At 38.1% G+C, this 14,870-nt stretch overlaps 1 protein-coding gene across 1 annotated transcript; it reads right to left on the bottom strand.

The window, feature by feature from the left end:
* Positions 1-6,867: 6,867 nt before the first annotated feature.
* LOC139644671 (eukaryotic translation initiation factor 4E type 3-like) lies at positions 6,868-13,428 on the bottom strand. Its single transcript, XM_071520127.1, has 7 exons — positions 13,120-13,428; positions 11,812-11,884; positions 11,009-11,103; positions 10,376-10,436; positions 10,043-10,109; positions 9,643-9,798; positions 6,868-8,291 (listed from the first exon to the last, which is right to left on the bottom strand). The coding sequence occupies exons 1-7, from the start codon at positions 13,302-13,304 to the stop codon at positions 8,245-8,247; spliced, it is 684 nt and encodes a 227-aa protein (XP_071376228.1). The 5' UTR covers positions 13,305-13,428; the 3' UTR covers positions 6,868-8,244.
* Positions 13,429-14,870: the final 1,442 nt, after the last annotated feature.

The following is a 14,870-nucleotide window of genomic DNA, read 5'->3' as shown; positions in this document are numbered from 1 at the left end:
GGGTTACGCACATCATGGTAGGCAACAGTTAAAAAATGAAATATAAAAAGCTAAAGGCAAAAATACACATAATTCTTAGTTACTGCTGTCCATTTATGTATAATACACTTGTTACAAAATACTGCAAAAAATGTAAGCTATACCTTATAAAAAAAATTTGAGAATAAGTTTATTGAAGTGGTTTTGCTTTCCACACTGCAAAACAACACATTTTCTTACGTACATTCCTTTAGACAGTATAACACGTTAAAATAGTCAAAACAATTTAGTTCACTTACACAGTCTGCCAACAACAGGTAAGTGTTAATTTAACAAAATGTACTACTTTTCCCAAGTCATAATTAGGTGCTCTCCAACTTCAACCTATTTACCTTCATCTAGCTCTACCTAAAAAAATGACTGCTATAACCCACATCAGAACAGACTGAATAAAACCACTAATTTACGTTTGACCAGAAACCCCCAATAAAAAATAAAATAACATAAAATAAAACCATGGGTTTCCAACTTTTTAAGAACTCTGTTTATGTTAATTGCCATATAATGTCAGATTAATTCAGTCAATTCTTAGTGTTAATGAAAAGTTCACTCTGAATTGAATATCCACTTTAAATACATTATGTCTAGCCTTATCGTAGAGCAGACATGCCATACCAAAATATGTATTAAGAGCTTTCGATCAATGCAAATGATGGACAGTCAAGTATGTAAGTCGCCTAAGCTATTAGCATGAGGCAAAGCGGCATTATAGCCATACTGAATTACAGCTGTAATAAATAAAGTTATAGTTTAGGGTGGTTGTAATGCCTTCCTACGGTCTTTTGGAGTTTGGAGGACAGCTAACACGTGGGGAAAAGCCCCTTCCCTGATTTTACGCCAAAGAAATCACTGCACTCAAACTTCCCTTTCACCGTGTAGAGTTAGAAAGTTTTACGGCGCTAACTCAACCAGGTAACGTTGTAATTACGTGCTCACTTCTGTTAACAGCTATCGCTAACCAGCACTTTCTAAACTGGCATAAATTGTGTAAATACTTTTATTCCTCCCAAAGGAGCATTCTCCCCCGGGGACTCATGAGTAGCCTCACAACTAGAAACTCAACTTTCCAAAAAAAAAGTACATGATGCACGATTCTTAGTTAGAAAAGACACTCTTATAGCAGCAGCAGCACGTACAAGCAACATGACATTAAATATCGCTACCAGCCAGCCTACATGGTAATATTACAGGTGTTTGTTTATTTGTTTATTTCGCCATTGGAAAGATGTCTAGAAAACAGCAGCAAAAAACAAAGACAAACTCCGTGTGTGTTTGTGTGTGTGCAGCAGCAGCAGCAGCAGGTAGATACTATATAACAAAGCCAATGTTAACGTTATGATAATAGTGAAACTTACCGGAATGGAAAACGCGTTACTGCAGCTTACCGGCGCACGCGGAGGATACCGATTCGCTAGTATGAGATAACGAACCCGTGCACGCGAGCTTGTGTACCGAGAACGCGTGCGACAACAAATCACCCCGTAAACACCAACAATATTACTCCGCCCGCCTTGGTGTTGGTGTTGGTGGTGTGGGGGGGGACTAACTAACTAACTTAAGTACGAGGAGAGAGAGAGATATCTTACCGAGAGCGTCGAAAAAAGCCAAATCTGGAGTTTCACACTAGCTCCCCGTCTCGTAGGGGGAAAAAACGAGCTCCTTCCTTAATGTTGTTATTAGATTTTAACACGCCGAGAAAACAAGGGAAAAAAGGAAGAATCGCGGATTTGGATGTTGTTGTTTTCTGATGTTCCAAGTCCGTGACGTCACATCCACCTGCTGGGTAAACAACATTCATTGCAGATCCTTCATAGAAACATCACAGTCACAAGTACAATTCAATATCACTTAATAGGTCCGTTATATGGGGAAATGTAATTATATGCATTAGTTTTAGCTGAAAAGTGTGTGGCAGGAGAGAGGGGGGGGTGTCAGAAAAGCTAAAATGTCTAAGCTGACTAATTACAACTGAGGCAGAAGGAAGTTCTATTATTTTCTCCTGTTTTTTTTTTTTTTTTTAGGTTCATCATCACTTCACTAAACCCTCATTGCAAAGAGATGAAATGCTTCAGCATAATCATCAAAGATGTTTTAATCTTAGCTGTGAGGAGTTTAAAACTTTCAAAAGGGGGAGACTATTATGGCTTTGAAGATGACATTATAGATAGCCGGTGTGCAGGTGTTGTCCTTTCATTTTGTGCAGTTATAATTTTTTGACATTTAGGTCAACCCTTCACAATGTTATGAAACATTAAGAGCCCTAACTACGCCTAACTTTCTGCAAAGTTATTAGGAATGTCTGCCTTTAATCATTGTTGTGGTTGAAAACTTTGACTCACTCCTATTCAGCTTTCACTTGAACATGCCTACTGTCACAAGAAGTGTAAAGACATTATGACAGTAATTAAAATCTCTGTCACTTGCCCCTGCAGAGGAGAATTATCATGGGCCAGTTCAACAGTCCAGTTAACACTCATTGAAAAGCAACATTAATTTAACCTCAAGAGAAAATATTTTAAGTCTTTTTTGTCCTTGATCAAGGTCTGAAAAGCACAGCCCATTTCATTATAAACGACATTACATTTATCATGGCTGCATCTGGGAGGAATGCTGCTGATGAGCCTTCTCAGAAAAGCCTGTTTCTTAGTAGAGAGCGCCACCCTCTGACCACGGCTGGTCACACCCTGAAGAAAAACCACTATAACACTCCTATAGGGATTTACAGTGTCCGTGGTACTCAATAGTGAGTTAACAGTGAGCTTATCATACTTAATGGTGTTTTTAATCTCCTGTGGTATCACTGTAATATTCCTATAAGCTATATTATTCCTGTAATATTCTACATTATATAGATAGTTTATCGTTTTGCTGTAATATTCATATAGTTCTAAAATGTATTACTATACAGTTCTTTTTTATAAGGGCATACCCCCAGTCATATAACACAATGCCATATTCCAGAAATTCTAATAAACTAATTCTCTTGTTGAAAGGAAACGGTTACCTTAAAAAAAATCTCTAATTTTGCTGATACATAGAGTAGTAGACTAAACAACAAGCCTGATACTGTATTTATGTGTTGACAGTTACTGAAAAAGACATTGGTGTTGAGGTGACAGCTGGAGATGGGGTGAGTTGAGGGGGGGGTCATATTTCCATTGTAAAGAGGTACTGTACGAGGAAGCAAGTAGCCCGAAGGCACAGAGAGACACATCAGTCACTGCATGGCCCACAACCACAGCGTTGTGTTTAATGACCCCGGGGCCCACAGAGCCAGAGAAACACACAGATGTTGGCCGAGCCGTTCAATTGATAAGTCATAAGCCACAGTTGGACTCAAATGTATGAATGAGACTGACGCAAACACAGATACACCTATACTATATTTTATCTGGCTCCAACTCCAATGACTTAATGATGAATATTCATGACTTTTAAAAGAATAAACACTTTTAAACAAAGTAAACTATTCCTAACATGAAATATTTCACCTTTTGATTTCCCTGAGAAAAAATAAACTATAATATCCCTAAAATACTCTATAGGGGCTTTTAGTGTCTAGTGAGTAACCTTATTCCACTTTATAGCATTTTTATTTCCTATGGCCTAACTATATTATTCCTATAATATTCAGTACAGTACAGGACTTTGTTTTGTTGTGGTATTTGTACAGTGGGCCGTTCCTTCTAAAATGTATTATAGGATTACTACAGTTCTTTTTCATAAGGTTGTAAACATGGTTGTCTGGCTCAGAAAGCAATTAATGACAAAAATTCAAATGTATGTACATGTTATCAAAGCAATCTAACATATGATCTTAGCTTTGTAATTCTTCAGTGGCTTGATCTGCATTTCAATAACGCATCTATAAGCTGAATGGAACCCAACAACCATGTGTCTGGGTTTGAAATTGTTATCATAGTCTGTTGGTGTCAGGCTGGTGATGAGTTGTGGATTAGGGCCTTGACTTGATGGAGTGCAGTTACAAATTAATTGAGGATCACTATCAGTTACGTAACAGCCTCTCCACGCGTACTCGTGCACACAACAAAGTAATTAGCTTTCTGTTAATTAGGTAATTAAGCAAATGAAAAGAAGCTCCTCTCGATTTCCAGAGGGGATGGATGGCTTTCATACGCTGTTTTCCCCTTGCTGCTGGGGGGCATTGTGAACAGCAGAGGAACAATAGAGGACTGTAGCATTCAACATGTAATGAAAGGAAGAGCACTTCTGGAGAAGGTTTAGAGATAATGACCTGTAAAAAAAAATGTCAGATAGGTGAAAGGACGAGAAACCAGAGGACATGATACCTTGAACATGCAAATATACCTCGCATAGGCATTGGATAATAAGGATTAACAGTTCCTAAAAGTCAGTGTGACCTATAAGACTGATTGAGCATCATGGATTTTCATGCAAAATCATATTCTATACTAGGAACACAACACATGGCAAAATACTGTGGGATGATGCATTTGGAAACAATATGGACTCATACTGAAACCGAAAGTCCTGAACTTGGCCATATGAATTGAGTATTGTGTCCCTGTTGTTTTAGAAGACCAAATACATTCTCTAATTTGTGTTACAGAGTATAGTGATAATGTCTCTTCTTAATGTGTGTGCTCTGTACTCCAGAACTGTTGCCACCCAGAGTAAAGGAGAGGCAAAAACAGCATAAAAATAAACAATACAAGTAATAAGCTACATTTTGTATTAAATCTGTTTAGCATTTATTGCTCATTACTTTTTTTATCATCTTTACCATGGGCCTTGGTGTAGATTTACCGTTAATAACATGTACGTGCATATGCAAATGATGAAAACATGCACATGTATATTTTTTCTAAGATTGTAAATCAATGTGTGTCTCTTGCATTCATAGACAAGCTTTTTCAAATCATTGAATATTGACGTCACAAGTTAACCACTATGGATGTGAGCCCTGAAAAAGAGGACAGTATTTATGCATACATTTATTGGCATTATGAATAACAGACAATCTGTTAAATGGTAAGAAGTGCTGGCAACTGTAGTAAGGTAAGTTCTGTGTGCACATCAGTTAGAAGGCTTCTATACAAAAGGGAACAACTGCATGCAGGAGTATTGCAATGACTGTGGTAAACATCATTTCGGTTTCTATTTTGAATTTGAAAACAAACATCGGACTGTACTGTATGATGTAGGTCAACCCCTGGCATGTTGAAGTGCCACATAACAGGTATTTCCAACTCTTTATATTATCATCACAGCACTCTACTTGAACATGTCACTGATGAACATTCAGAATCAGGCCAATTATGAGTATAGGAGGATGTGGGAGTGCAGCGTTGCTATATCTCTCACACAAATCCCCTTCAAAATACATGTGTACCCATGATGTAGAGAATGCTGACTGATAAGTTTGCTTACTGGGGAAAAAATGATTTGCATACATTTAAAGAGCACATATTTGTAATGTTGAGAGCCTGGACAGAAGGCACAGTTGCGGAAAACTGATTCACTTTCAAAGAAGTATGTGTGTTTCTTTTAGTTATTTCTACAGAACTTGTGGGACTTCACACTACACACTGGTGTGATTTTCAACAGTGTTGAGCAGTTTCCAAGTTTAATGGGTATAGCCGTACAATATTGAAAGCGTGTATAGCATTGTTTTTCTGATGATTCAGACAGAGGAGGAGCAGAGCCTGCCTGCATTAAGTTTGTCTCCAAACTGCCTCAACCAATGTTTATGATATGTAGGTCTTAAGCCACTATTACCTTGATAGATGCTAATAAAATGAGGCTTTGATCAGCTATTCTTTTTTAAGCTCTGATTGTTGGTGTGAGGTTGTTTCTTCAGTCATCGGTGTCTGACTGTTACTGATACAATTTAGTTTCTGAAATGCTGAGTGAGCTGTTCCACACTACCATCTTTTAGTCAGTTCAGTTGGAATTTACTGTCAAACCTGCTGAATGCATTTTATAACCCCCAATGAAATACACACGCTCAAACGTTTCCTCTTAAACCTAAGCAAGGTGTAATTGCTCACCCACAATTATGGCATAAAAGATATTCACATCAACCCTGTGTTTGGCAGAGGAGAAATTTAAGCCACTTTACATTGGCTTCCAGTGGTGTTTAGAATCAAGTTTAAGATTTTATTGCCTCATTTCAAAACAGCTAATTTTAAATGGTTTGGCTCCAGCTGATAGAACAGAGATTTAAACTCACTGTGAACAATATAGAAGTCTAGATGCTCTCAAGTCTAGATTAAAGACAAAAGGGGATTGAACATTTAATACTAGAAACTTAAGAAAAACTATTATCATTATTATCATTATTATTATTTTGTTTCAAATGACTTGGATTTGATACTAACTACTAACTGACAGGTTCTGTTTCACAAATGATAGCACTACTGTGATATACAGCATCAATCTTCTATTGATTGTCAGTGAAGCTGCTCTGGGCTATACATCAGTGCAACATCACAAAGATTCACAAAAACACACAGTCTTGCTCCTCTTGACCTCTAGCTTTAAAGAGATAGCTGTTTATACTTGCAAATACTGATTATGCTGCCCTAGCCTGCACGTGAATTAACATTATAGAGCAGCAATGGGCAACTGGTACATTCAAATGTGATGAATCAGCACAAAATGGCCCGAGCAAAAATGAAAGACGCTGAGCTGCAGAGGTATTAACTCCCAACAAGGGACGAATGACACACATCTCATATGCCAGAATGGCAACATTGTCCTTTAACAGGTGACTCTTGTTGCTGGTTGTTACCATGTAAGGAGAAATACAGACAATAATAATGGTATATTATTTCCATTTTAATTACTTAGTCCATGTCAACTCAAAAATTGTTTACCAATTACTAATTATTAACTACTGTCCCCTTCCAAGTAACTCAACCAGTCCATAGTTGAACAATAAAAGTGGTGTGACAAACAAAAGTACCAGGTGCATTTAGTTTACTGCAGTCTGCACTGGAATGAAGCAAGTAGGTGTGGTGTGTTGTGTTCACCACGTAGAGAAGGTGACCAACAATAGGTAATAAAGTTTTGGTCATTCTCATTTCTGGTCCCAATAAGTGCACATTAATTAGAAGCAGCCCTCTACATAATGGAGAAACACAGAAGGACAAAATAAACCAGTAAGCGTTATTTATTGAAACCTGACACTTCAGTCTATTTGACATTTTTTCATTTTTAATCATGAAACCTGACAAATCATTGCTACAAAACTTAAATGTGGAAATGTGGATTAGGACGTCTAGCTGTACTGGTATGGGAGAGAGAGAATAAGTGCAGTGTCTCCCTTCAAAGTAATGCACAAATTAGCCTGTGTGACTTGGTTTAGGAGAGTTTAGTCTCAACATTCTGTATGTATTGAGCAAACTGTCAAACGTGTTTTGGAGCTGTCAATAATGCACCTTTCACGTTGGACACTGCACTTAAACCAAAGCTGCAAGTTTCATAAATCAAATCTGACAGGTTTCTTAGGACCATCTCTCTGCTTGAATATGTGATGACTCCCTATGATGGCTTCATAAATGAGGGCCAGTGCTTTTTGGAATGGGTAGCCATGTGCAATATCTCCAAGTGTTACCCTGATGCAAGTACGATGTATGATTTATGGATTCTTCAGAAAAACGCGTGGGACATTCACTGCATCTTCAGAAGTGGGACAAGGCAAAATACGTTCATCAGTAGGATACAAACTTTCTCGACTGCAAAAAAAAAAAGTGCTTTGGCACTAAATAAATCAACTTATTTAAAACAACTCTGAAGAAATGTGAAACATACGGAACAGTTAAAAAGTAGTGAGATTATGTAGCTGCTGCCTCTATACCAGGGATAAGTTGTGAGGTCCGTAGGCTGTGCAGAGAACAGGACCATGACAGTGCAGTTCAGTATAGGAGGAAGTCAGGACTAACCTGAACTAAACATGGAGACAAAATAAAATCTATTTGACACGGTTCAACGAGGCTTACGCTTGATACATTCTCTGAAGAACTCAGAGCTCCGGGAGCCACATCAAAATGGGAAAAAAAAGGCATCCGTCATTAAAATTTATAAAAATAGATTGATACCATTTCCTTGTTGAATGCAAAAGAATATTCTTGATTAAGTTGTGGACGATGCCTTCATGTCCAGGCGAGTACAGAGTTCAGATTAAAAAGAGAGAAGAGAAAAAAAAAAGTGCATCACATTCTAATGTCTTGAACGTCCTCCTTCAAAGGCATGATGTTCCATGTGAGCTGGAAAATTCAAATACAGTCATATTCAGTATAAAGCCTTGATCTGTCATGCATACAGTAGTGTTCATTTTATACCACATTATACAGGACGCAATGCAGACCTTGACTAGAGCGTGGCATTGTGGCTTTTTTTCCCCTTTTTTTTATATATATATATATATATATATATATATATATATATATATATATATATATATATATAAATAAAGGGGAAAAAAAAGCCATATATATATATATAAAAAGGCATACACTCCTCCCTGCAGATTCCAACTCTGAAGGGATAAATGGCATGTACCAAGATGTGCACTTAGGGTGAATACCTAAGTAAATTTAAGTGCATCCAACGGCATAAAGTGAAGAGAATAGAAGATACTGTAATCCTGACACGTAATTGACAAGTAAAAAAGCTTTTCAGATATGAGTCAGCGGTCTTATACATCAAACTGAACAAATATATATTAGAACAGTTTGGACAGTGCGATGCGTCCACTGGATAAAGTGTTTGAAAGCTTGTCTTTGGAAAAATAGGCTTGTGCCTGCATACACCTTTTCTGCTTGTATTAATTTTTTTTTATTATAATTTTGGTTATGAATAGGTACTTGGTAGCAACAGGAGTAATCAATGTTAATGCACTGCATGCAGCTTTACAGGGTAAGTAGGCATAAGGTGCATTTGTGTCGCTGACAAGTTTACATGAATAACAATTTTGGCACTGCAATGACATATTTGTCAGCATGCTCAACCTGGTCTTAGGTAGGGGTGCAATGATCTTGGCCAGCGCACCGGCCCTTCAGTTCGATTCATTCTTTACAGCAAAGTAATTTGAGGGAAAGAAAAAGATATGCTCTCTTTAACTTTTCCTGAAAATTATTTCCTTACACATTGAATTTAACATCAAGTGATTTGGAAAATCACATGCTTGTCCAATCATTGGAAAAAGGGAAAAAAGGGGAGTAGTTCAACACACAGCTAAGCAGAAAGACTTGAACGGCTGTTTCCATGTGAACTGGCCAACCACAGAAGAAAACAATAGATGTTTGTTGGAGGAAGGTGAACATGCAGCGCATCATGAAAACAACATATCAAACTTCTCTAAAAGAGGTGATGAAAGCACTATTCCCCCAGACAAACCACTATATTGAATCTTTCAAATGTTCATAGCTCAATCAGCAGTACAGATGCTTATCTTTGCACAGTCTGAAAAATACTGCGATAGTCTGTGACAATGCATCTGTAGTGCATCATATATAAAGCTGTACTATTATTATATTGAAAGTTTTAACTAATTTCCATTTATAAATCCAAAGGCACAGTATATGTAATCAGAAAAAAATGGCTGGCCATACTTACATTTATAAAAAACGGCTTTAAAAGATATGTGTGGGAGAAGCTCATAGATTTTTCCCAAGACAGTAGCTTCATTAGCAAGAGATGCATCCTTATTCCAGACTTGAACAACGTCTTCCCGATCTCGAACGCTGACACTGACACCGACAACCTCATCATCTGCAAAACAGAAGAACAGTCAAAATATTAACAGTAGATAATAAATATCCATCATATATTAGCTATATTTTGAAAATAGCATATTTCATGGATATCAATTGAACACAAGAGTCAGTCACAGTCCCATATGAAATGATACATTTGTTTCCAGCCCAATGTTGCCCTCTAGTTTCTGCATATGAAAGTGTCTTCCTGCTGAAGACACAAACATAAAATATCAAGTACTGACTTTACAGTAACTCACCTGAAGCACAGTAATCTGCAAACTGCTCCCCAATAGTAGCAAGTAACAATTCTTTCCAAACTGCAGACTGAAACAGGAAGGACACACAGACGCCAATTAGCAATTCAGTAAATGACATGATTATGAGAGAAGGAGCTATTCATAATATTCTGTTCCATCACCACGCGGCCATCTTGGTAGGAAAATAACAGGTGATTGTAATAAATTAACAGGTGATTACAATCAAATGACAAATGCAGCCAATGAGCTGTGTGTATTGTAAAGCGCTACATTGGTAGGAAATGCATGTGACATCATAGGAATACTATGAATAGAGAACAAGATGGCACCTACAGTGCTTTCTTTTGGGACTTTCATCTTCCATACGCCTCCTTTTGCATTACTCTCTTCTTCCCTGTTGGTGTACAAGGATAAAAGTTAAATACTCAGCAAGCTTCACCAGGCGATCACAATTTTACATTTTATGTAAAATTTTATGTTTTTACTTTAATTGAAAGAGAAGGTCGCTAGCAACTGATAATGTAATAACTGCCGGTCTAAATGGGTTGAAAATATAATAAACCTGTTAAAGCAATAAATTGCTGGATAATGTAAAAACATCACATAATTACATTAACTGGCGATTATTAGTTCATAAGGAGTGTAACATATTTTTAACTGATGATGTAATAACAATACTGTCTAATAATGTAATAATTCCTACGAATAAGAATGTCATAACTTGAGTAAAAATATGCTACACCCCCTATGAAGTAATAATTGCTAGTTAATGTAAGAATGTGATGTAATGTATTATATTAACAGGATTTATTACATTTTCAACTCATTTAGTGTTTTGTATTCACATTACAGCATTTATTACATAGTAACAACCTGCCTTCCATTCAAGGGATTGATAAGGAGAGCAATGATGATAATAATAATAATAATAACAATAATGTCAGAAATGAAAGCTATGAGACTTACCACAGCGGCCTCCTTTCTCCACGCATTAAGTGATAGCTACATCTCAAAGGCAGCACTGTGACCGGAGGGATGTTGTTGTATACGCTCCAGAACGTCTACAGGATGAAATCAAGCACTGCCTGTTACTATTAGTAAAGCCCATTACATGTGCAACAGTGTTATTTCTCTTGCTAGCACTATAGTAATCCTAAAATAAAGTTTAATATCATAGGATATCATAATATCACAGCAAAAATATAAGCGATACAGGAATATTTTTGATAGGATTTTGGGTTTTTTTAAAGTACAAGTTCACTATAAACTCACTAATCACAGACACACTGTAGGTCCCAATAGACATACTGTAGTGATTTTTCCTTAGGGCAGTACAAGCCATCTTAGCCTCATCTCAAAAGCATTAGCATATGCAGCGTAACATGCCAAATAGTGGAATAGTGTAAACTACTATCAGTCTCGTCACACAACAGCAAGTTGATCAAAGAGCTTAAAGCTGCACCAGGCAACTTCCAAAACTGGCAGCTCCAAATGTCAGGTAACTGCTTGAAACTTCAATACCCAGAAATCCTGTAAGGTGAGGTCAGTAAGCTGCTCACAGTACACTCATGTTTACCAACCAGCCATCTGTGATGCTTTATATACCAAAGATACCAAAGCGCTGCTCGCTGCTGTTTATGACACAGTTTGTATTTCGCTCTTAACTTTTGATTCACCACTTCCTGTTGGTGGAGACAACTTTTGTATTTTGAATTTGACAAGTGTGAATAAACTAAAATGATGACCTTCAAGTCGACACTAAATCTCACCTGAACAGATTGAACTGTGTAGATCTTCTTCAGATTGGATTCACATTGCGCAGCCGTCGTCCCTGGTAATGACCTGACACAACAAATGAGAACATGACACTGCTTCAGCCCACAATAGATGATACAGTAACAACTGGGAGGTAAACAAGTTAACCAACCAACCGAACAAGCACATTAAATGTGTTCTGATGAATGCATTCATGGCAGGACTTTTGTTGAGGGGTTTAGCATAAATCTTAAGTATAATCTTTGTGCCTTAGGCAAACATACCTGTAAAAGCCTATTGTGATTACCCTAATCAACATTAGAATTCTGATTGTGTTGTAAAGTAACAAACCTAGACTAATGATTCATGTGCAGCAGCTTAATAGAGGCAGTTTGACAACAATAATGACTTTTATAATGGCTTTAGACCTTCCATTTTTGCTGGGTCATGACTTCCACACCCATTTATGGCCACAAATATATTTTAACAACTTTATATGTAGCTTACCTCAACAGACATCAACATGTTCAATGGGTTTATATCTTCTATGGCACTGATGAGTGGTCCCCAGACCCTAGTTTGGGGACCCTCAACAAAATGGGTTTATTGCACTGTTATTTCACTCACTAGAAGTTAACATAACAAGCTAATGTATAAAGATGATTGTTTTGATAAAAGTTCCTTATCAAATGGGGGTCTGTGGCCTAATGTGTATCAATTTGGGGGGGGGATATTATTGAGATATGAATAGGCTATGTCTCAATAATATGATTCATTTGGTACAGCGTTAACTGTCTACACTGAAGATGGGAGGTGACAGTGAACAGAGTGAAGCCTATGATCATAACAGTCATCCTTGTATATTTTCTTATTGTGCTAACTTACAGAGAGTGAAATATGAAGTTAAGCTAGTTCTCATTTTACCTAAAACCCCCTCAAGCACCTCGGTTGGGAACCACTTATGCAACTTGAATTGCTGCGTGTTTGAACCGCAATATCATCTGCCAATACCAACGTTAGTGTCCACAAGTGTTTATACATGTATAAACATGTCCACCTCATTACATCGACATCGCTGGTATTTCACTGCGGTAGACAACAGTAAAGCCGTCGAAACTGAAACTTTTCTGGCTTGTCAGACGCCGTTTGGCAAACATGAGAAGGTCATCTTTAACGCGACCAAACTCCCGCTACATTCGGTCTTGAAGGCCTGCGGAAAGATATGGCCTTTAAAAATATTTTTTCTCCCTCATTCCCGCTTGTTCGGTGCTTTTGCACGGCTTCAAACTCGAAAACATTGCGGAAGGGAGAAGTATATGTACCTGTCCAGCCAAAACGTCCAGGGTGAGTGCAGAGGCAGCGTTGTAGTGTCGTCTTCTCGGTGTTTCTTTGTGATATTTTCCAACTCTCTCTCGTCGATGTCAATGTTGTTTTCAGGGGAAACTGTCTGGCCGCTCAGGGCGTCTCTGTCCATCTGCAGATCAGCTTGACCTGCAGGAACCGCCATTTCTTCGGACAAAAAAAAGCAAAACCTTTTTATGGCCCCGGGTGAGGCTTCTTGATAAAAACGCCCGGTTTGGTTTTATCCCTAGAAACAGAAACACACTACCGCTTTTCCGCCTACCGACTGATGACGCCTCCGCCTCTGCGTCACCGAGCAGAAACGTCGCAGCTGGGCCATCCGAAGGTGATAACCGGAGAGCAGGAAAAAGCAGTAAGATTTCACTCTGCCCCTATTTGCGAGTACCACACACGGAACAGAGTTTGAAGCTTTCCAGTTTGCGTCACAAATCTTCTAGCAACCACGGCTGGCGCCATCATGGAGGTCCACTGGAGAATTAGCTGTACACAAAATGGCTAAATATTTAACAACCATAAAAAGAGATATCAGAAAAAGATAGTGGTGGTGTGGGTGTACAGTTGGTCCATTCAGTATTGCTGTAACACTGTATGGTCTGATAAAGTAGATTTATTTTCAAATACTGTGACCTCAAGAAAACGTCCTTGTCTTTACTCCAAGCCTCTACTCCAAAGTCCGTTAACCTGAACAAACACTTGGTTTTGGAATTTATTAGGTAGCTGGCAAGGTAATTTAGTAAAGCAAAGTTAACACATAACTGATAGCTACTAGCCCACCGCTATAGTCACAAAATGTTGTGCAATGCAGTGATAACAACCAGATAGATGTCTATCAACTTTACTTCACACACAATATCAATCAGATGGATCAGTGATGAAATGATCAGTTCCCAGTCAAAAACAGCACAGAAATTAACCATGTCTATTCAATACTGTTGAGACGTAATTTTACAAAAGCAATCAGCTGTACTCAGCTGTTGTCGCCAAGAGTTATGATGCATTCCATTGGAAGTCGGAAGTCGATAGTTCCGAGTTGGAATTACCGACTTCCGATCTAAATGCGTTCCAGTGCGTCTTCTCGGGAAAACATGGACGCAACAGCCTTTTCCAATTAACGTTAACGGCAGCTAGCTGACAATGCTCTATCGTTAGCAGGCTAGTTCATACTAGCAAAGACTTCTATCTAGTAACGAGGCACAAGTCAACTGAATTACATTACAAACAAATGGAAACTACAGAGTTGTTACAACACGTTTTCATAACACAAAAACTATGAAGTAAAATCAAGTTTTATTAAGTACTGTGACGTCAGCTGTGTTTATGCCGGAGAACTCGGGTGGAATAGATCTTGATCGAACTTCCGACTGGGAATTCCGACTTGAACGACCATTCTGTTGCACTTTTCCGTGTTGAAAGTCGTTTTTCTCAGAGTTCCGAGTGCAATGGAATGCATCATTACATGGACCTCCAATATGGCTGCTAGGTTCACCCCTGCGCTCTAAAACTCATTATTTCCAATAATTTGCATGTAGATAGTTCATGGGGTGAGAGATTTTGTAGGCTAAATGAGCTTGGAACGGCTAATGCTACCCCAACTTCCCAAAACATTGAGTGAAGAGCAAGCAAGCCCTGTTGTATCTGAATGCTCACTGCTCACTTGTGCAGACCGGGAAGTGAGCTAGTGTTTTTTTATTGAGTGAGTCATCTTCTGAAT

This window comes from Centroberyx affinis, unplaced genomic scaffold (genome assembly GCF_046629955.1).
Source record: "Centroberyx affinis isolate AG114_WGS23_722 - 3 ecotype Tasmania unplaced genomic scaffold, CSIRO-AGI_Caff_v1 ptg000771l_1, whole genome shotgun sequence".
Lineage (NCBI taxonomy): Eukaryota > Metazoa > Chordata > Actinopteri > Beryciformes > Berycidae > Centroberyx > Centroberyx affinis.
This window is presented reverse-complemented; position numbering and strand designations above follow the sequence as displayed.